Source organism: Perna viridis, chromosome 13, assembly GCF_037379345.1.
Source record: "Perna viridis isolate PV_CMFRI_1.1 ecotype Kerala chromosome 13, ASM3737934v1, whole genome shotgun sequence".
NCBI lineage: Eukaryota > Metazoa > Mollusca > Bivalvia > Mytilida > Mytilidae > Perna > Perna viridis.
The window spans coordinates 25,642,985-25,664,543 of NC_142457.1; the positions used below are offsets into that span (position 1 = coordinate 25,642,985).

The following is a 21,559-nucleotide window of genomic DNA, read 5'->3' on the forward strand; positions in this document are numbered from 1 at the left end:
AGACAAACGAGGAAGGGAAATCTATGACCCTTTGAATAAATGAGTTTTCATGGTGCTGATGGATACACCATAACGATCCACGAGTTCATGATGGCGACCATAGAACTTCTGTAGTGATGACTTCAATCTTGTAGCAACATAACCCTGTTCCATAAGCCTATTTGTTAGAGTTCTAGTGCGATACAAAAAGTCTGCGTAGTTTCGGCAAGCTCTGGCACAAAGAATGAGTTGTGATATGAACACTATATACGCAGATGCTGAAGGGATGTTGCCACAGATGAAAGGAAAGTTGACAATTCTGAATGAAAAGTCATCACGTTTGTCGTAAAGTTTGGTCAATAGTTTTCCTATACCATCAATAAGAGGCTGACTTCACAGTGTCTGTAGTATCCTTTATCTGTTCTTTTGGGTAGATGCGATGTATCAAATCCCCGAAATTAGGATTGTTTAGAGATAATACGTCATCTATATAGCGGAAACTGAGATTGAAGGATCTAGCCAAACGATATTCTTTCTTTCTGATCAGAACAGCTATGAAGTCAGCCTCATAAGAGTGAAGGAATAGGTCAGCAAGTAAAGGAGCACAATTTGTTCCCATTGGAATGCCGACCGTTTGTTAAAAAACACGTCCACCACACTGGACAAATATGTTGTCGATTAAAAATTCCAGCATTTTGTAAACATCTTCCTCTGTATATTTGGAAGATGATTTTGAATCATTTCTTACAAAGTATGAGGAATCTCTACCAAGAACTATATATTTGTACCTTTTTTTGGAAAAACAACGATGTATAATGTTTTTAAGTCGGGATTTTAACTGAGTATGGGGAATAAAAGCATACAGTGTTGAAAAATCATAGGTTTTAATGCTATTATATTCAGATAATAGTCTTGAACTAATTGTTTCCAAAAGATCTTTCGAATTTTTCAGGATCCACATTGAATTAATACCACTACGGGAGTAACGAGTGTTGTGGTAGGACTGCAGACCCTCTTTGACAGTTGTGAGTATAGAAGTTAAAAGTTTTGAAAGAGGTTTGGTGGTACATTTTGGAGATCCAGCTATGAAACGTTGTTTGTTTGAAACGTAGCCATTGGAGATATGTCCCGGTTGTGAAAGCATTTCTTTCGACTGTGTAGGCAGTTATTTATTGTATTCAACATAAAAAAATGATAGAATCATGGCGAGTTTTCATTAAAACAATAAGTGAGATGAAGTGTTATATTTATTTAACATTTTGTGAGAAAAGCAAACTCTTATTTTAGCATTAAAATATTGATCCACTCTCCCAAAGTCGATGAAATGATGTAAAAATATCTTATATGAATATGCAATCAGAAAGCTGTAAATATGCATGATATTATGTATATGCAATCAGATTTTTCAGGTTGTTTTTGTGATGAAGCAATGTATATATATATATTTAAATATGAACAATAAATTAGATTCCATGATTATTTAATAACAACCTCTGTACCATTTCAAATCCTATGTCGCTTAAAATTTACTGATATTTGTCCTTCTGAGAATTCTTAAAACGTCATAAAAATGAAGAATTCGTTCCAATAAAAACAATTTTAATATTATTTTACAGATTTATATATGTATTTTTGTTCCTCAATAATATGTGATTAGTGAATGAGTTGAATAGAAGAACAAATGCACCTTAAAACGTCCACAACGGTAAGAGTTACTAGAAGTTTTGTGCACTTTCACAGTCTTAGCATCGTCTTGGCGTTTGCACACTCTGACATGGGATTTTTATCTTCCAACTTTCTTACTTTCTTTATATAAAACATTATCCACTGGTGCAGTGTTGCGACTTCGGTGGTAGCATTAGACATGTACACATACAAATATATAAAGACATAAAATATTATAAGTAGAAAATAACAATAAGAGAAACTGCAGAGGATGTCACCATTTACCATCTTTACATCTAACACAAAAATACTGCATCAAAATCGAAAGTGATGAATACTGCTACTGTTAGTAGGAACTATTTTGAGTAGATTGGTATCTTGCTTTCTTATGAACAAAAGAAAAGACACAAGATAGAATGGGTTTATAAAATAATATAGTAAAAGATATTTTTAAAAGAAAAAAAAACACGGAGAGAAAACTGGATTTCCAAGTTCAGCAGATATGATTCTTCATTGTGACTCCCATTGGCTTAAAACAATGTGTGTATTTATATGTGTGTTTGTGTGTGTGTGCGTGTGGAAGAGAGGAAAAGAATATAAGGTGTTATCACCCATAATTTTAAATAATCAATCTGATTTATATAATTCATACATGTACATGTATTTGTTTGATAACAGACGTATGCAAATAAAAATGTCTTACATTTTACAATATTCCACGGGAAGACTATGTCCCAGTTTTTAGTGCAGTACGAGTTGCTCACTTACTGTTGTTACTTTGTATGTATGATTTTAGTTACTTTATGTTCTTTGTTGTGTATGTCTGTTTTCCATGTCTGGTCTTTGTCTTTGGATTACGTTCTTTTGATTACCGCTAAAACATTGGTTCCTTTGATTACTCTTTTATAAAATTTTCTTAAGAAAATCCAAATACAAAACCTTTTACAAAGTCGTCTATCGCCCTTGAATGGTCAAAATCTTCCATTTACACCACATGCCGGATCCTGGCGTCGGTTTCACAAAACGTCGTAAGTCATGACGTCACGATGCTACTTTAGTTTATGACGTCATTACTTACTATCAACTTCACACCTACGACTTTTTGTGAAATCGAGACCTGATTCCCAATGCCCTCATCCCCATTCCCTATGGAAAACTCTTCATCTTCAAACCCCACTGCATTTTGATTTAAAATATTTACATTACCAATTTTTTTTTCTGAATTTTTCAATATTAAACTGTAAATTTAAATTTAATATAATACATTTATCATACTAATAAATATTTCTAATACATATTCCCCTATCCTCCCCGTTCGAAGCTCCCACCCCATTCCACAGCCCCATCCTAATATGCAAAATAATAAATATATCATGAACTGCAATAGAGTGGTGTAAAATAATAGATATGTAGAAGCCTATTCCAGAAAATTAATTAAACAAGAACAAAAATACACAGGTTCGCTGTCAGAAAGGTTTAAAGCTGTGAAGTCTTTAATCTTATAACGTAACGGTTTTAAAGTTTACAGTAGATCAATAAGTGTCAATTTACCTGATGTTACCTAAACAATTTCCAAAATAAATACTAAGTATGGTGTATTAATAGACAAACTCCAAATCAACCCATACGTATGACATATATATATATATATATATATATATATATATATATATATATATATATATATATATATATATATATATATATATATATATATATATATAAATTCGTTAAATCAACTTTCGGTTTATCTACAAATAATATTGCATTCACGGGCTTATGTAGATCACACGCAGACAATGCTTATCAGCTGGACCAGGAAATTGTACTACATTTCGAACAATTATTTTTCATACTCAAAGCTGTAAAAAGTAGGTCTCATGTCCTACTACGACACTTGTTACTTTTGCAGTGGCATAAATCTGGTGTTCGACAGATCTTCAGAAAAATTTTAATGCTAGATTATTTTCGAAAAAAAACACCTAATACTCATATTCCTTATGTTCTTATAAAATCTCAACTCAACATTATTCTACATTGTTACTGCGAGAAAAACTTATATACAAATACAAAAATGTACGTCTTACTTGACAAAAATTCTGTATACCTTGTTTATAAACGAATTTAACTCAGCTTCTGAATACACAGAAGAATGTTTTGTCAAATGATGGCTTTTATCATCGACAACATATCGTCATGTGTGGTGAACGTGTTTTTCAACAGACGGTTGGTACTCCAATGAGATAAATTGTCTTCCGCTACTCGCTGTTCTATACTCTAATGAGGATGAATTCATAGCTGATATTTAAGTACGAGATCATTTAATCAGAATTGTCGATATTTTGATGACTTTTGTTTTAATCAAAACCACAAATTTGGATATATGATATATTGCATCTACTTTATTCTATTTTACGTATTTGAGTGTCATTTACAGAGTTATCCCCCTTAATTTTGAAATATACAGTGCATTCTATACAATTTTTATCTCCTATATACATGGGTTATATGAAAAAATCACATGTGTAGTTGACGTAAAGGATACTGCAGGCAATATCAAATTAACCTTATATTATGATCTACTCTTAATGTTTGGTCTTTGTCCCTGGATTGCATTTTTACGATTACCCCTATAACCTTGGTTCCCTTGATTACTCTTAAAGATCGATGGAAACGGAATACTCGACACTAAATTTTACGAAAAAAAAACTGATTTTTTCCCGTTTCTTATGGCAACATCCCTTTTGCGTATTAAGTATTTATAAAGCAAATCCTGCTTTATGCTAGAGCTTGATGTAACTATGCAAACTTGAAGCGAGCTAGAGTTCTGAAAGTCACGTTGCTACAAGGGTTTAATGAACTTGTCGATCGTTATGGTATAACACCTACAACACGAAAACTGATTTGTTTATCAAATCATACATTTCTTATTGTGTCACCCCTGGGCAACTCGGTGGTTTCTAGAAAAGCATCTTACTGAAAGATATAGTCAATGCTTAGTGGATTGAAGATTGCATTTAATAATTCAATTTTTATATTTTTTAAAATCGTTAAATGTTCATTAATGCTTTTTCTGCAAATGATACAAATCAGAAATATTGAAGTTCTGCGATTGTGGTTGTTTCAGTGGTATGTTTGTTGCTCTCAATTTATTCATTTTATCTGAGAGAACTTTATAATTTAGTATTAAATCAAACAATCTACTTCTGCAAGAATTTAGGCACAGTGTAACTTAACCTTATTGGTCCGGTTTAGACTAGTGGTCGGTTTACTGAGAGTTGAAATATACATTAATTGATAAATAGGGACTTTTTAAAGTAACAGTCTTTGTAAGAATCATTGAAAATCTGAAAAATGTGATACACCCCAAAAAAGGCTACATATTTTTATTTTTGTAATTAAGTTGTTTTATGAGTCTATACTATGAAATGCGTAATTATTCATTCAAATCTGCCTGCTCTTAGAAGATAATTAATATCGATATTTCAATAGATTTTTTTTTGTATTTGAGTGCCATTTACAGAGTTACCTCCTTTAATTTTGAAATCTACAGTGCATTCTGTATAATTTTTATCTCCTAAGAACACGGGTTATATGACGAACTGAATGTAAAGTTCTGTTTATTATAATTATTCAAACAAAATATCAAAAATAAAAATATGTAGGTTTTTTACCCCTGAATCACATTTTGCATGATTCTTAGTTGGAGTACTACTTAAAACATCATGACGTGATTATTTTATCGACGTCCAGAATCAGTTTAGCCATGTTACAGTATATAATAATGATTGTCAAATACACTAGGAAGGCTGCGTGTTTAAATGAAGTGTATTTTTCACTCAAATATCAGACGAATTATACATAATCTTTAACTTGTGTCAGTTCAGGTTGAACTTTTGAACATTCAATAGATAATCGTTGGATTTCTGTTTTCAAAATCTTCAACATCAAGAAACGTGTCCTACTATGAAAATTACTCCAAAATCCAGAAAACTTAAACATTCCAGTATGTAAAAATGTGTAGTTAGAATATTTTGAAGAAGAGAAATTAGTATTAAATATTGCTAAAACTATGAATAGCGCATGGTGTGTATTTCGACCAAAAAGTTTAAATACCATGAAAACGAAATTTTGGCTTCTACGTAGAAAAAATGCCCAATAAAAAGATAATTTGTTATAATAACTGTCCAAAATGAACTCCTTGTCATAACAATAGATTGACTCAATTAGTATTAAAAGACAGCATTTTTTTTCAAAAGAAATGAGTTCATTTTTAGACCAGAAGCGAGGGTGTTCAGAACGGTTTGGATGATGAAAGAAATCCCTTTTCCTTTTCTATATGTTGCAACTATATCATTTATTCAAAACTCCTTGTCAAAGTATAACTTGAAAACAGTCAAAATATAAACATTGAATTATACTAAATATATTTGTTTCGATATTCAAGTAAATTATTATTATATAATCATATGCACTGAAACGACTACGCAGAATTACAATTTGAACTAAAATCAATTAAATGTGCCGCAGGTGTTGCACAATTACGCAACTCTTGTAAAATAAATATTAATAGAATGCCTCCTAACCTTGACAAAGTAATATTTGCCTACGTCTTTTTTTTTACGATAACGAACTAAAAAGTTTTCTTTGTTTTACTGCATATATTGATGATGGTATGCGTCTGTTCGTCTGTTCCAAGTTCTAATCCGCAACTTCTCTGAAATTGCTGAACAAAATTTGATGAAACTTAATAGATTCCTTAAAACTGTGTAAATACTTTATTTCGTGGATACCAATTTTCATGGATCAGGGAAGACACACAAGTTTGTGGATTCTTGAATTAGTAGTTTTGAAATTTTTAGTATACACATTAATGGGAATCTTCGTTTCGTTTATTTGATTGTTATTTCAGATTTCATTCATCATAACAAAAGGAAAATATGATAACCGACATAATTTCTTCATTTTTATTTTGCTTTCTCGGACAAGGCTTTGGGTTAATAATTTAATTGTATTTTTGAATTGACCCTGTTTTAATGTTTGAATGTTTGACGATGGTAAGGTCTTATCATTTACGAATAGTAACCAATATAAAAAAGGGTAAAACGTTTTTCAACTATAAGTTTTCCTGTATATAAATGGCAATTACAAAATATGTTCTTAAATACATGGAAAAATAAAAATGAGAAATCGCCAACTTGTTTACAGCTTAGGTGTATAAATATGTGTTAAATTGTAATTGTTATTTTGTTGCATTTTTGTGGACTTCACTTTACATTGGTCAGTTCCAACTGGTATCGTGGACTTTAAATGGTCATTTTCAATATATGTGTTCCCGTATATAACGTAACAGAATTTTATATATACTAATAATGTGTTTAACTTCAAAAGAATTAATCATTATAAATAAGATATAAACCCTACCACTGAACGCTAAGTAGAAATTGGGGTCCCCTCAAAATATGATAAATGGGCTACTAGGCTAAAATAGGTCGAATTAGTTAAGTTGTATTTTTCTGCAATTTTTTCAATTGAGCTTCGAAAAATCATACGTCTTGCTAAACAATTCCACCTGGATCAATGTCATAATGAAGTACAACAGTTTTCAAAAGACTACCTCTTTTACTGGAATTTGAAGTCTCACTTTAATGAATATGGAACTCTGTTAAAGTCCTTGTTTGTCTCTAATCGCCTCGATTGGATGATCATCTGGAGTCGAGTCCGAGTTGCTCATTTGCTTTTGTCACTTTGTATGTATGATTTTAGTTACTTCATGTTCTTTGTTGTTCTGTTTTCCATGTGTGGTTTTTGTCCCTGGATTACATTCTTTTGATTACCGCTATAACCTTGGTTCCCTTGATTACTCTGTACATTCCAACAGAAGTCAAATTTTTCTTACCAATAACTTTCGGTCGGCTTAATGTAATAATGGTTGACATCGTCACAAGGTATGAAGACAACGACAACTAACCCCGTTTAAACAGTGATGGTAACACAATCATTCTCATAATTTTCCAATACAACCGTACCAATACAATAAATCTGCTGATATCGCGTCCAATCAGACCGACAATAATAAAACCAGAAAAGAAACCTAAGGGATACTCAAGAAATGACTACAATAAGAACATCTAATACTAACATATCTCTGTTTTGTCAAATTTTGAATATACTTGTGTTGACATTAAATTCAATCATTTTTCTTTAATAACAAGTATTGAAAAACCCACGTAGAGCAGCAGTTTGCACTAGAATCAATTTGATGTACCCTGTGTGGTGCATAATTTTGCAACTAATTATTTGTAGGCTGTTTTTTTAAACATGTTTCCGTATAATGGAGAATAAGAAACATTCATCCACGTCCTGTTAAACGACACATTTTCTAAATGATGATCAATTTATGTTTGTGTAAACATACCTTTAAAATGCATCCATGTTTTTTCTGCTTTTTTCTTGAAAGAAGTATAAATAGGTAAGCCAGTAGACAAACGCATTAAAACCCAAAGGACGCGTCAGTATGGGACTTCAATGTGCAGTTTCATTTTTTGTTTTGTTAATGGCTGGATCAGGTAAGTTCAACTTAATCCTATAAATGTGTGTTTTAAAACAATTGAATATATTTTGTTTTTATTTTAATTTTATCTTCAAGATCATGACAATGTCATGTGATATACATTTTCAACACGCCTGTATATTTTGTAAAACGTCGTTTGTTTCCAAAATTAAAATAATCGTATTTACATTTACCAATGTACATTTGCACTTCATTTGTCTTTCTAGATTATTTCATTTTGGTTACATTTTACATTTTTTAAATGAATTCTCGATTTTTGGGAAATTCTACTAGTCAATTAACACTTCATTTATTCTTTAATAGTAACAAATTGATGTTCTTTAACTGTTTTTATGCTAAATCAGTTGATGATCATTCAAATTCATACATATTAAACAATTATTTTGTCTAAGGTGTACTATCTTGGACGTGCGAAAAAGGATGGCAGTTTGCAAATGGTCGTTGCTATTATGTCAGCCGGGATGAGCTTGATTTCTACTCGGCATTAGTAAGTATGCCTTTCAACTTTTTTTCGACCGCATTGATAGTTTTTTTGCGTATTAAATATTTTGGTACTTATAAGCAATATTAAAAGCTAATGACATCAAATAACCTGTTTATTAAATTAAAACTACAAGTAGTTAAAAAAGTCCTGTTGTATGTAAGGTGATTTCTACATCCATGCTATTTATTTTTTTATTTTTTTGTCTATGAACTTAAAGAATTCGAAGATTTTAGGTTGTTGTCCAATTACACAGAAATTCGTACTAAATTTCAGAGCTTTTGCAAAGTATATAGTGGCAGTCTAGTTGAGATGGATGACATACAAGAATACAACGCCGTGAAAATGATTGCAAAGGCTCACAGTGAGTTTTCACAGTTTTTATTTTTTATTGTGTGGCATATGTAGCATGTAGGTCGCTGGACTATGTGCAGGCGGTGTTGCCATAGATATCACAGCGGTACGAGTTCGAGTCCCACGGAGGGAACGACCAAAACCAAAAATTTGCATCGCAAATTTGACAGTTCTAACATCGTTGGGAATTATATATATATAATCGTCTTAATAAAAGTCAACAATCACTCTAACGGGGTGGTGGATCGTTAAAAACGATGAGAAACATAACAATAAATTAAATAAACGTCTAAATATGTTTAACATCACCAGAAAATGGTAAAATTTACATTGAATATTTCGGATAACTGATATCCTTCTTCAGCCTAAAACTCATAAAACTTTATGAGCATAAAACTCACAAAAACTTTACGAGCATAAAACTCACAAAGTTCAAGACTAAAACAGATTCAGAAGCTGAATCACGTACGCTGTGGGTGGTTGTACCTTTATCAAAGGCATATATATACACATCATTTAGCGTTTGTAGTCATGTTCATACAAATTACAAGCAAGGCACATTATAATGAACATGAGCTGTAATTTTTTTTCAAATGCATTACTTCTCATCATAATACCAATATCATGTAATATTCGATTCGTTATATGTACGTTAATGGTAAATCTATAAGTTGGTTACACTCAAAGTATAGATGTATGTTTTATTCACAGACGTAAAGGAATTTTGGGTTGGAGTTACTGACATGTTTGTAGAAGGCCACTGGATGAAGGCATATTCAATGACACCTCAAAATTTTTTTAAATGGAAGGCAGGAGAACCAAATAACTATGGCCGTTATGAGCATTGTACTATTCAAGAATCCAGTGGTACTTGGAATGATCATTCGTGTACAGCCCACAGACATTTCGTGTGTTACACAGAGTTTGACTAAAAGAAGTAAAACCAGGTATCGAAAGAGTTTAATAAAGCATCTCGAACATAAAAAAAGTTGTTGAATTACTGTATCTTTATCTCTTTAGCAATGAAAAATGTATTGTTTATTGTCATAAGATATCAAAATATTTTATCGTTATTTATTTATTTATTTATTTATTTATTTATTTATTTTTATTTTTATTTTTTTTTGTGAAGAACAGATAAAAAGTATTTCAATTTATTTCAAATTATAACAAAACAAAATGATATATATACAAAGGCAAATAAACTTACTAGTATAGACCAAAACAATTCTTTCAAAAACGTTGAACACAGGGACCAAGATAGAGCCTTACCGAACCTCCTCCTTTATTACATGAACCGAAGCATAAGGCTATGGATTTGATATTGCAAGCAATAACTAATATAGTCTTCTTCAACATGATGTTCCAAAAAATTTCATTAAAATATTTCCTTTATATATCATAAGAAAATACTAGTACATAAAACCAATGCATAATCCTCTATCACCCGATGACGTTCTATTTTAGCAATGTAAATATTTTATTTAATCGATCAGAACTGCAAGTTTCAAAGATCATATAAAAAATGAGGAAAAAATCAACATGCAGTTTTAGACTATTTTGCATAGTTTGCAAGAAGCTTCACTAAGTCTATATTGTGTTGCACGTAATCAAGTGTGGGTAGTCAAATATCTCATTTGTCTGATTTTTTTTCGAATTTTTACAATACTAGACCGGCGTTTGTCTTGGAGAAGCCCGTATAATGACATATGTTAAAACAATTTTGAAGTGTTTTTTTAAATAATACTTGTGTTGATGATTGCTTCTCATAAACAACTCCAAATGGTGCTATGATGTATCAAGTGCAGGTAGATTTGATTAATTTTAGCAAATTGTTAGCTCTGATTCCACATTTGACACAAAGAAAACAAAAGGAAACAAACACAAAACCAGAACTTACGGAGGTAGACCTAGGGTAAAGGACACAACTCTTAAAAATCATTGGAACGTATGTATTCAGCATTTTACATCACTTCTCATGTAAGAAAAACAGAACAACTGTGAAAATGTGTTGTATTGATTCGCCTACATAAAATTGATTCGGTTAAAGCAGTAATCAAAATAATGTAACCCAGGGACAAAGACTAGATATAGAAAACAGATATACACAACAAAAAACATAAAGTAACTAAAACCATACATACATGTACAAAGTAACAAAAGAAAATCAGCAACTCGGACTCCACTAAAAACTGGGAGCATGGACCAGGTGCACCGGTAGGGTAAGCAACCTCTGCTTTTCTAGAAACACCGCCGAGTTGCTCATAAAAAAAGCAAGTCCGTGGTAGACAAAAGAGGAAAGGATGTATGTCATCAATTAAGTTTTGTATTCCGGAAAAAAATGTAGGATATGTTTTATGAATATAAAACAGTAAAGACATTGTTTAAATGGTCGTTTTAGCACCTTGTATCACCTTCTCAAGTAATATTGCACTCCTTGTCTCGAATGACTATCATCTTTAATTGATAGTCACCAAGGTTTAACACCAATGTGCATGGTTTGCTAATAATAATATCACATTTAGAACTAAATTTGTTGCTGATTAATTCATTTATATCAAATTTCTGACTCCTAATCACAAATGTGAACTATAAAACGTCTCTTGAACAGCCACCGTATAGAATAAATTATTCCAATTTATCATTTCCGGATGAAGCAACATAAACCATACCGAACGTCGTAATTACATTCTTTCTTTATTATTACAATGACTTCTATGGAGGCTATTACATGTATTTACGCGATTGGAAGCGCTGGATAGGTGAAGATAGTACACTTCGATTATGTGTCTATTGAATTTTTAAATATGAGAGATGATTACCCTGTGCGCTATTAAAACAGACTCGATTCATAGTAAAAATGTCTAATGTTGTCAATGTTGACAACCCAGTGGTATTAACTACTTAGGAAATCTGGTCATTTTCAGATGAATTTTTGACATGAATTTAAAAACGGAAATATCACACATTTCCATTTCGTCAAGAAATTTGATTGAAATTGAAGCTACAAGTCAATAAGGTCCGAAATAACTTGTTACATGACTAAATAGTTGCGTTTGAAATTGAGATTGTACCGAAACTCAGTTGAGTTATCTTTCTTGTGCAATATAATCACAACTATCCTTTTTAAATCGTAATATCTGCATACCGCAGATTGCAGATTACTGTAAAAGTACTTTAATTCGTCGATATCAATTTTTGTGGTACAAGGAAGAAACACAAGTTCGCAGATTCTCCATTTGGTATCTCCCATTCGTTGGGAACCCAATTTCGTGGTTTGGCATACACACGAAAACGACGACAATTAGGTCCCCACGAACAATAGTATTTCCACAGTAGATTCAAAGTCATCCAACGTCATGTAAGCAAGGAATTTGTGTAAACAAAACATCAATACAAACAAACAAACAGAAATAAAGCAAACATAGCTAAAATAAGAAAAGATTAACAGTTCATCGGCAACAAATAAAAACAACTACGGAATATCACAAAATACAATATAGCGGACATTTTGAGAACTGTGGAAATAAGTCAAACTCCAAAGCAGCTCCAGTTCCGAACCGTTGACGTTCCTCCACTAATTCTGGAATGGCAAAAGTAGTGCCAGCATGGAAGAGACCAATGCTCCGGAGTTTGGAAATAAGTACACAATATTTCCGTTTTATAAATTCCCGGATAAAACAACGGAACAAGAACGTATTGATAAAGAAACGTTTTTTATTCAAAGTATAAACTCAAATTTAACCGACATTTTAACACTTGAAAATATAATAAGTAAAAGTATATAGAACTATAATTAATACTAGGAAGATGAATAGTGATAGATTTTTCACCAAGACGTTATTAATAGCTGTACTATTTATAGTCATTGTCAATTTCACTTTCGTTATAATTATCATGCGACGCCGCCAAGTAACTCTTAACAATGTCTTCAACCATAGATATCTGCAAGAGCAGTGAAACCGGTAGGAAAGGAAAGATGTGATTTTATACATTCATTTATGTGAGCTTATATTGTGTTTTGTTATTCTATTGGGTCTATATTAACAAACCAGTGCATTTCTGATTTATTTGTTTTAAACAATTAGAAGTAATAATAAGATTGGGCAAAGGGAAAAAGGGAGATATATGATAGATATAAGTGCTTTGTACAAAACCTGTGTAGTGCGAACTACTTTTTTTATAAATTAGATCAAGCTGTTTTGACCTATTTCATTATTTTTTTTCCAATCATACAATGCAATTCGTTGTGTTATTTAATGATTAAAACATGTATGACATAGAATTTTTAAGGAATTAGCCAAACATACATACAATGTATAAAAGGTATCTGTTTAAGAGTAATAAAGGAAACCAAGATTATAGCGGTAATCAAAAGAATGCAATCCAGGGACAAAGACCAGACATGGAAAACAGACAAACACAACAAAGAACACAAATTAACTAAAATCATACAAACAAAGCAACAAAAGCAAATGAGCAACTCGGACTCCACTAAAACTTGGAGCATGGACCAGATGCACCGGTAGGGTTAGCGTCCTCTGCTTTTCTTGAAACACCCGCCGAGTTGCTGATAAAAAAAGTCAAATTCGGGATAGACGAAAGAGGAAGGAAAACTATGACAGTAAACATGATATTAACGAAGTTTTCATCAAATACAGAATAATCCTCAAACGATTCTTGCATTCAATTATAGAAGTTTCGAATAAGAAATAAATCGTTAACAAGATAAACAAGCCATATCATAGTAGTCTTTGTAAGAATCCTGCAAATTCTGTTATTTGTGATACACCCTAGAAAAAGCTACACATTTTTATTTTTGTTATTGTTAAGTTGCATTACATGTCTATTTGATGAAATGTATAATTATTCATTCCACCCTGTCTGCTTATAGGAGATTATCCTCGTTGCAAATCCCACATTAACTATTGTATTTTAATATCACTTGCAGAGTAATCTACCTTGATTTTAAATTATACAGTCCATTCTACATAATTTTTATCTCTTATGAAAAGGGTTTTATGAAAAGCCACATAATATTTTCTGTTAACTAAAGCAGTTGAAACAAAATATCAAAAATGAAAATATGAATGCTTTCCAACTATGTATCAATTTTGCATGATTCTTAGCTGGACTGCCACTTAAGTACTCCTAATACAGTTACAACACTTTGTTGAATATTTTATTCTTGCAATACATGTTTTTGTAAACAACTCTCCTGATACAAACATAACATTGTGGGCATTGTCATCGATAAGTCTGATAACCGCAAGGCCAAAAAATCGAAATGACCCAGTATACTTCGATAAAGTCAATTACAATATTCGGTGCAAGGTAGACGGTTGTTTCACGTTTGGTGGCTCTGGTAAAAGTATTTTTACCATTCCTAGCCCAAGAAATAAAATTTCACTGTGTAAACAATGGTTGGTATAAATTTCCCCGTAACAGCTTTAAAATACGTAATCAGAAGAATACACTTAGTGTGCAAAGATCACGTTGACGAAAGATGAGATGAAAGAAGTATGTTGGTAATTTTATTTGTATTTCCCTCTGTTCTTTTTAAACAATCGTTATCAATCACAATTTAAACTTTTATGGGACTTACGCATCATCTAGGGTGTTGACGTTTGTAAGGTTTAAACACCAGTTTTTTCTTAGTGGGGTCCGAGTTGCTCATCTGTTTTGTTACTTTGTAAGTATTATTTTAATTATTGTTCTCTGTTGCGTTTATCTGTATTCCATGTCTGGTCTTTGTCCCTAGATTACATCTTTTTAATTTCCGCCAGAATCTTGGTTCCTTGATTACTCTTTAAAAAAAGAAATTAAAATCCATAAAATATTGAATCGCATTATTTCTTCCAGAGCATTCCTATCAACAAAGTAACGGTTTTTCGTGTTTCGCAAAAAACTGGTTGACAAAAATATGAAAATAGTATAGCCCTGAATGTGCGAAATGTATACGAAATATGTGTGATGCTTCTAATATTATTCTTTAATGTAATAATGAGTTCAGACTGCCGATATTGTTAAAATGCAATATGGTTGATGTGGAAATCCAACCCTCTTTTTTTTAATTTGACGCACATATGGCAAACTTTTGTTATAATTTTATTGATGATAAAATTATTTAGAAGACTTTCTGCACAAAGTTCATAATTCTTTCACACATTTCGGTCGTATTCCAGGTGTCAGACTTTAATGGTAATTATTACTACTTTTCCTGTGTTTATTGCCCTTATATCCTGTGTATTGGTTTTGTCTTTTACTAGTGTCATACGGCAACATAAAGTATTATCCCTCTCTCCTCATATCCTCCTGTGTTCATTACCCCAATTTCCTATACCCTACTTCACGGGTACACTGTTAGCTATAGTCTTGAAAAATTACTTTTTTTATCAAGCACTTTTAAAATAATACGTACTCGTGAGAGCAGTCAAAGACGTGAAAACCCTGAAGTAGTAGTTTATGTAAATGGGCCAATATATATTTTAGAAAATGATTATGTTTGACAGTTCTAACATGAATTGTTCAGAGTCGTCACATTCTGAGACGTTGTATAATATTAATTTGTTATGACATGTATCGTTAATTTGATCCTACATAATAATACCTAATTGAACTGTCCCGTACTACCACACATCGTGTACTAGATCTAGATTGACACTTTGGTATAATATTACTTAAAGCTTCCATAACATATTTCTGACTTGCTAGTATAATTAAATTGAGACAACCATTTGAATTTTTTTTCAGGGTCGGGGTGGGGTGAAAATTTCATTATCAGTATATTTATTTTCAAAATACGAAAATTTATTTTCAAAATATTAGGTCAGAAAAATTATTTCCTACAAAGTTAAGGCAAAATGATTTATTTCAAACTTACACCTTTTTACAGTATGAAGAATCAGGAATGAAATCAGATTTTTTCTAAGAGGTGTATGTCAGTATAATTATGTATGTTCAATTGTTCTGTGTTAATTTTATGCACCTCTTGAATGATGTTATTCATTTGTGTACAAACAAAAAGAATTGCAACAGTTATGCTTAACCATATCATCATATAATTATTGTCCTAAAGGAATACTAATAGCTGGAATTGCAATATCAATAAAGCAAAGATTCAGATTATAATACTATTATCATTTATATTATATTATAATTATTGTAAAAGTGCAATCAAGGGACCAAGACTCTAGGGGAAATAAAAAAAATTAAATCTAGGGACAAAGACCAGACAGGGAAAACACAACAAAGAACGTTAAAGAACCAAACTAATACATACAAAAAATAACAAAAGTAAATGAATGAACAATGCCTAATGTCAGATTGTTAAAATTCGAAATATAGCTGATCGAAGTGTATTGATTAAAAGTAAAGTTCTGTAAAACTAGCAGTTAAGACAAAACCCTTAATAAACCGGAAATCTATGTGAATCAAACATCTTCTGAAGTCCATCTATGAACCTGTGTAAACGAACATCTTACTTAACCAGACATATCCCAGTTTTGAGTGGAGTCAGAGTTGCTCATTTACTTTTGTTACTTTGTATTCATTACGTTGGTTTTGTTATGTTCTGTCTGTTGTGCCAGTCTGTTTTCGATGTCTGATGTTTGTTCCTGGATCCTGGATTACATTCTTTTTTATTTCCACTAGAATCATGGTTCCCTTGATTACTCTTTCGGTCTATAAGATGTTTGGTATTAGACAAATCTCTGTACTATAACTATTTTTGTAATACTCACCTAAAATTTCTTAACTAAATACTTACTTTTATGCGTACAGCTCTTCAACGGCAAAACTTTCTACATTCCACATTGCCAGTTTTGTTACCTATAGAAAATCCCCAAATCTCTGTACATATATTTAATTAAATTTCATATCAACAAGTTCTCCAACGTTAAAGATTTAATGGAATTACTTATAATTATTTAACAAAAAAAAACTTGATTTGATTTCAACATCCTACCCATTCATAATCCCCATTCTCCGATGAGAAAAACAAAACGTTCCTAATTGTGCATCCCTCATATACCATGGAAAATGTTTACTCCATAGAAGTTCTCTGCCACTATACTCTCTTTTAGTATTGTGTTAATCATACAATATCACAAAATGTATACAACTAAATATCGTTTTTTTTTTTTGGTTTTTGTTTTTTTTTCTTTTGCTTTGTATTTATATTTCATTCATAACACTGATTTATATCTTATTATTGATATTCTTTATATCAATAAGCATTGTTAGAGGAATTATTTTGGATAGCAATGACCGTTATTTATTCATGTTTAATTAAAACGGGCGCATGTAGATTGATTTTTCAGTGTAGTTAAATAACAGCTGTTAAGTTTTATTTGTTGTGTTCTCCTAAATGGTTATACGATTTAAGATGAGGAGAGAAATCTAATTATTATTTAAACATCAAGATGTTTCCCTACAGTTCAAGTTAAATGATTTTATCTACAGACAAAATAAAATTTTAGGCTACTAAAAGTGTAAATCGCACACCTTGATAGACATAATTTAACTAAATGTTATAGCTCTATGCTAAACATCCTTTCCTTAAAACTGTGTAGAAGTAGAAGAACAGATTAAAAACAATTTCGCGGTTGCTATTCTCTGTGATTAGAATTTATTATGCATACGTAAATTGCGATTTCAAGCAAACCAGATGTAAGTAAATTAATTTCTTTGGTGTAACAGAAATATTTGGAAGTCCGATTTCAAACGAACATGTTTATTTAAATCAATTGCGAAGTTCTTTTGTTTACATGGCTTACCACCCAGACATATTTAGAACGTAGTTATATTGCTCAGTCGTAACTGAAGACGTATTGTATTTTACTAAAATTGAAAACAAACAGGAGTCAAATTGAAAATATATCGTTACTCTACAAAGTATTGATGAATTATTCATCGTCTTAGGTTTGAAGCGACCCTCGCTAATTCATGCTTTAATATTATGACATTTTTTTTTGAAAGAAACAAGAGAGGTGCAATAAAAACTTCAAACAACATAATTTTTCCGTTTAGAGAGTAAATTGAAGCTAGATGAAGTCTAAACTGGTCAGTTGAACAGACAAGATATAACGTGATGTTTTATTTTACTCTAACAAACAGGCTTCAGGGTTATGTTGCTACAAGATTGAAGTCATCACTAAAGAAGTTTTATGGTCGTCATCATGAACTCGTGGATCGTTATGGTGTATTCATCATCACCATGAAAACTGATTTATTCGAAGGGTCATAGTTTTTCTTTTCCTCATTTGTCTACCCCGGACTTGACTTTTTATGAGCAACTCGGCAGGTGTTTCTGGAAAAGCAGAGGACGCTTACCCTACCGGTGCACCTTGTCCATGCTCCCAGTTTTTAGTGGAGTCCGAGTTGCTCATTTACTTTTGTTACTTTGTATGAATGATTTTAGTTACTTTATGTTCTTTGTTGTGTATGTCTGTTTTCCATGTCTGGTCTTTGTCCCTGGATTACATTCTTATGATTACCGCTATAACCTTGGTTCCCTTGATTACTCTTTTATAAAAAGAAACAACAATACCAAAATAGCTCAAATAAAAAGAAGGTCAATTAAGAGATTCCAGAACACGAAGACGTGGCGAAACTAAAATTAAGATGTTAGAGAGGTGATACATATACGAAAAAAAATGAAAGAAAACGGAATATAGAGAAGAGAGAGAAAGAAAAAAAAAACAAGACGTCCCCTCAAACAAAAAGAAAAGCTTGTGCACGTTCAACTTCCAACATAAACAACGCAAGAGTAAGCATATCCTGCTAAGCCAGCGCATCACCTGTCAACGTACAAGTGTAGTTATATAGAAAAAAAAAGTTAAAATATAATTCATGATAAGTTATATAAGCCTTAGCTTCTCCAAAAGGCTCACATTTTTCCAAATCTTAATTTATTGCAGAATTAAATTTAAATAGAAATTTGAAGAACAAGCGTTTTTTTTTTTTTGTTTTTTTTTCTGTTTATTTTTGTTTTTGTTTGTTTGTTGCACATCATTATTTCAAGGGGTACTTTGCCGTATATGGAAGTATAACCGCATATTCATGCTAAAAAAACCCAATTAATAATGGTCTAGTTAATAGTTTTATGCCGCCCAACTGGTGTAATTATTATGTAACTCTTTGTTTTCTTCTTTTCTTTTTCTTTTTTTTGTTTTTGTTTTTGTTTGTTTTTGATTTATTTTAAATGTGTACATAGTCAATTTGTATTTTTCCAGATTCATGTCAATTACGGGTTATTTGTAAAAGAAGTAAACCTTAGTTCCATGGATCATGATGGTTTCTAGAATGAACACATGTAGTCTGATATTGATTACATATACTTTGGTTCTCTTATTCATCATTACGACAAGATATGAAATAAGTGGAATAAAGAACTTGATTACTGCTCGATATCAAATCAAGGATTTTCGTTATAAAGAGTATACATCAGCAAAGGAATGCAGTGTCGAACAAAAGTTTCCCGATAAATTAGAAGAAAATGTTAAAATCATTGAAAAGTATAATTTTTCAGTGCCAGAGAGGTACATTAAGTTTTTACAATTAGATCAAAAGGGAATAGCTGCCCTGACGAGCCAACGTGAGACTTCAGAGGTGCCCGTACTTGTAAGCGGTATATCATCCAATCATTTCAAAGAGCTTCGAACAAATATGCATTTTAATAGCCGTAATCTCTTAAGATCATTTCCTACTATGAAAGTCATAATATTTGACCTTGGTTTAAAACATGATGAAATTAATTACATAAGACACAATTTCAAGAATTTCACTATTCGCAAATTTCCTTTTGAGATGTTCCCTATCCATTTCCGTAAGCTTGGTCATTATTGTTGGAAGTCAATTGCAGTTCAAATGATATTACAAGAATTTGACTTAGTCTACTGGACTGATTCATCAATTATAACTTATCCAAAAAAAGCAAAAGACTTATTTCAGAGAGCAATAAGACACGGAATTCAAACAGCAATCGCTGGACGTGGAAAAAGTATCATTAAGGAAGATTTTCGATTAACTATAGCAGACAGAACTAGCCGGACAACGTTTAAATTCCTGAATGAAGACCCTTGTTTGTATCGATATAAAACTGTTTTGGGTGGCTGGATCTTGATTAAAAGAAGTCAATTTACGTTAAAGAATATTATGTTCCCTTGGGTTTCGTGTGCTTTACAGTTTGGTTGTATGGATTTTCCAAACTCTGGAAGATTATTTAAGTGTCCTAAAGGAGGGGGAACGAAAGTTGGTAGTTGCCATCGATATGACCAATCAGTTCTCGGAATACTCTTGACTAGGCTATTTCACAAGAATAGAGATGATGTGACGTTCTTAGATGAGCATTACGGTTCTATACGCAGAATGTAAAAATCGTTTAGACATAAGTAGAACCTTTGTATCCTCACTTATTGGGCTTTTTTTATATCTGTTACCTAATAATAAAATATCCAATCAACATTTAAGCGAAACAAAGCAAAAATATTTAACCTACCTTTGACACCATGGATAAGTCAAATGGTTGTATTAATACCCATACAGAAAGAATACCTACTTTTTTTTTTATTAAAATACATCTATTGCATACAACAACCTTTATCGAAAAAATGTTCAAAGACAGTTTTATCATGAAAAGTCAGCTTTGGAATTTATTCAGGCTAAGCAGGTAGAGGGGCCTTAACGCATATATAAAAATTAAATGAAAGTGTAGCAGATCTTCATAATACACCGTATCGTACAGATATTTCATAACTTATTTTCTAAAAAAAACGAAAACTAAGTTACATATATGTTTTGTATAAAAACGCAATAAGCACATGTTAATGAATACGTCATTGCAATGAATATTTTAAAATAAATGTTTCAATAGATCATGAAAAGCCACATACTGGAAATTTCGTAATAACAACTTCCTATCGAGAATCTATGCAAAACAAGTCGAGTGTAATATTGCCCCATCCCCCATTCTCCGTCGCCCCATTACCCATTGCCCCATACCCAATAAATTGGGATGTCTATTCAATAAAGGCACTGTATAAATGTTTTAACCATTTATTGAAATGAAGCGGTAGATTAAAAAGAACGCAGTTTAAGACAATGCTTAAAGGTAACTACATGTTTATGTTCATATTGAAAAAAATCTTCCATTGCAAACCCATGTTAGATTCCCGCATGTTAGAATCAGCCAACAACAGGGCCCAGCTGACCGTAAATGATACTTAAGTGAAAAGTGTTGGGAGTTAGTTTTAAAAAAAACACAAACTTACAGCTTTATTTAGGTTACTTTATTAAGACATTGTATAATTACTTTCTCAAATAGCTGTAAAAAGTTGATAGAGGGTTGAAAACTATATAGACAGTAAACAATATACAAGGCATACTAAAACCACGCATTAAGTTTATCGCAATGTATATAAGGGATTAATATCATGACAATCTGTAAACAATAATTGATACAGATGCCATAGATGTCACAGCGGTACGAGTTCGAATCCCTCGGA

At 31.7% G+C, this 21,559-nt stretch overlaps 2 protein-coding genes and 1 long non-coding RNA gene across 4 annotated transcripts; 2 read left to right on the forward strand and 1 right to left on the reverse strand.

Annotated features, from left to right (window-relative positions):
- The first annotated feature begins 8,075 nt into the window (after positions 1 to 8,075).
- LOC148600098 (hepatic lectin-like) lies at positions 8,076 to 10,041 on the forward strand. The gene is made up of 4 exons (XM_088558688.1): positions 8,076 to 8,213; positions 8,611 to 8,705; positions 8,976 to 9,063; positions 9,765 to 10,041. Exons 1-4 carry the CDS (start codon positions 8,162 to 8,164, stop codon positions 9,983 to 9,985), a joined length of 456 nt encoding a protein of 151 aa, XP_088414814.1. The 5' UTR covers positions 8,076 to 8,161; the 3' UTR covers positions 9,986 to 10,041.
- A 2,762-nt stretch (positions 10,042 to 12,803) lies between these two features.
- Positions 12,804 to 17,239, reverse strand: LOC148600099 (uncharacterized). 2 transcript variants are annotated; one of them, XR_015918015.1, is made up of 3 exons: positions 17,020 to 17,239; positions 16,822 to 16,883; positions 12,804 to 12,998 (listed from the first exon to the last, which is right to left on the reverse strand). It is a non-coding gene; the product is annotated as an uncharacterized LOC148600099 (long non-coding RNA). The 2 variants fall into 2 exon arrangements; XR_015918016.1 differs by lacking the exon at positions 12,804 to 12,998 and adding an exon at positions 14,205 to 14,860.
- Positions 17,240 to 17,553: 314 nt separating this feature from the next.
- LOC148600100 (uncharacterized) lies at positions 17,554 to 20,466 on the forward strand. Its single transcript, XM_088559131.1, has 2 exons — positions 17,554 to 17,723; positions 19,289 to 20,466. The coding sequence occupies exon 2, from the start codon at positions 19,344 to 19,346 to the stop codon at positions 20,427 to 20,429; it is 1,086 nt and encodes a 361-aa protein (XP_088415257.1). The 5' UTR covers positions 17,554 to 17,723; positions 19,289 to 19,343; the 3' UTR covers positions 20,430 to 20,466.
- Positions 20,467 to 21,559: the final 1,093 nt, after the last annotated feature.

Bases quoted from the DNA above. Each gene is read 5' to 3' on its own strand.
- LOC148600098 (XM_088558688.1), top strand. From the start codon at position 8,162: ATGGGACTTCAATGTGCAGTTTCATTTTTTGTTTTGTTAATGGCTGGA. The intron at 8,214-8,610 runs GTAAGTTCAACT...ATTTTGTCTAAG, and splicing joins TTTGTTAATGGCTGGATCAG to GTGTACTATCTTGGACGTGC. The intron at 9,064-9,764 runs GTGAGTTTTCAC...TTTTATTCACAG, and splicing joins AATGATTGCAAAGGCTCACA to ACGTAAAGGAATTTTGGGTT.
- LOC148600100 (XM_088559131.1), top strand. From the start codon at position 19,344: ATGATGGTTTCTAGAATGAACACATGTAGTCTGATATTGATTACATAT.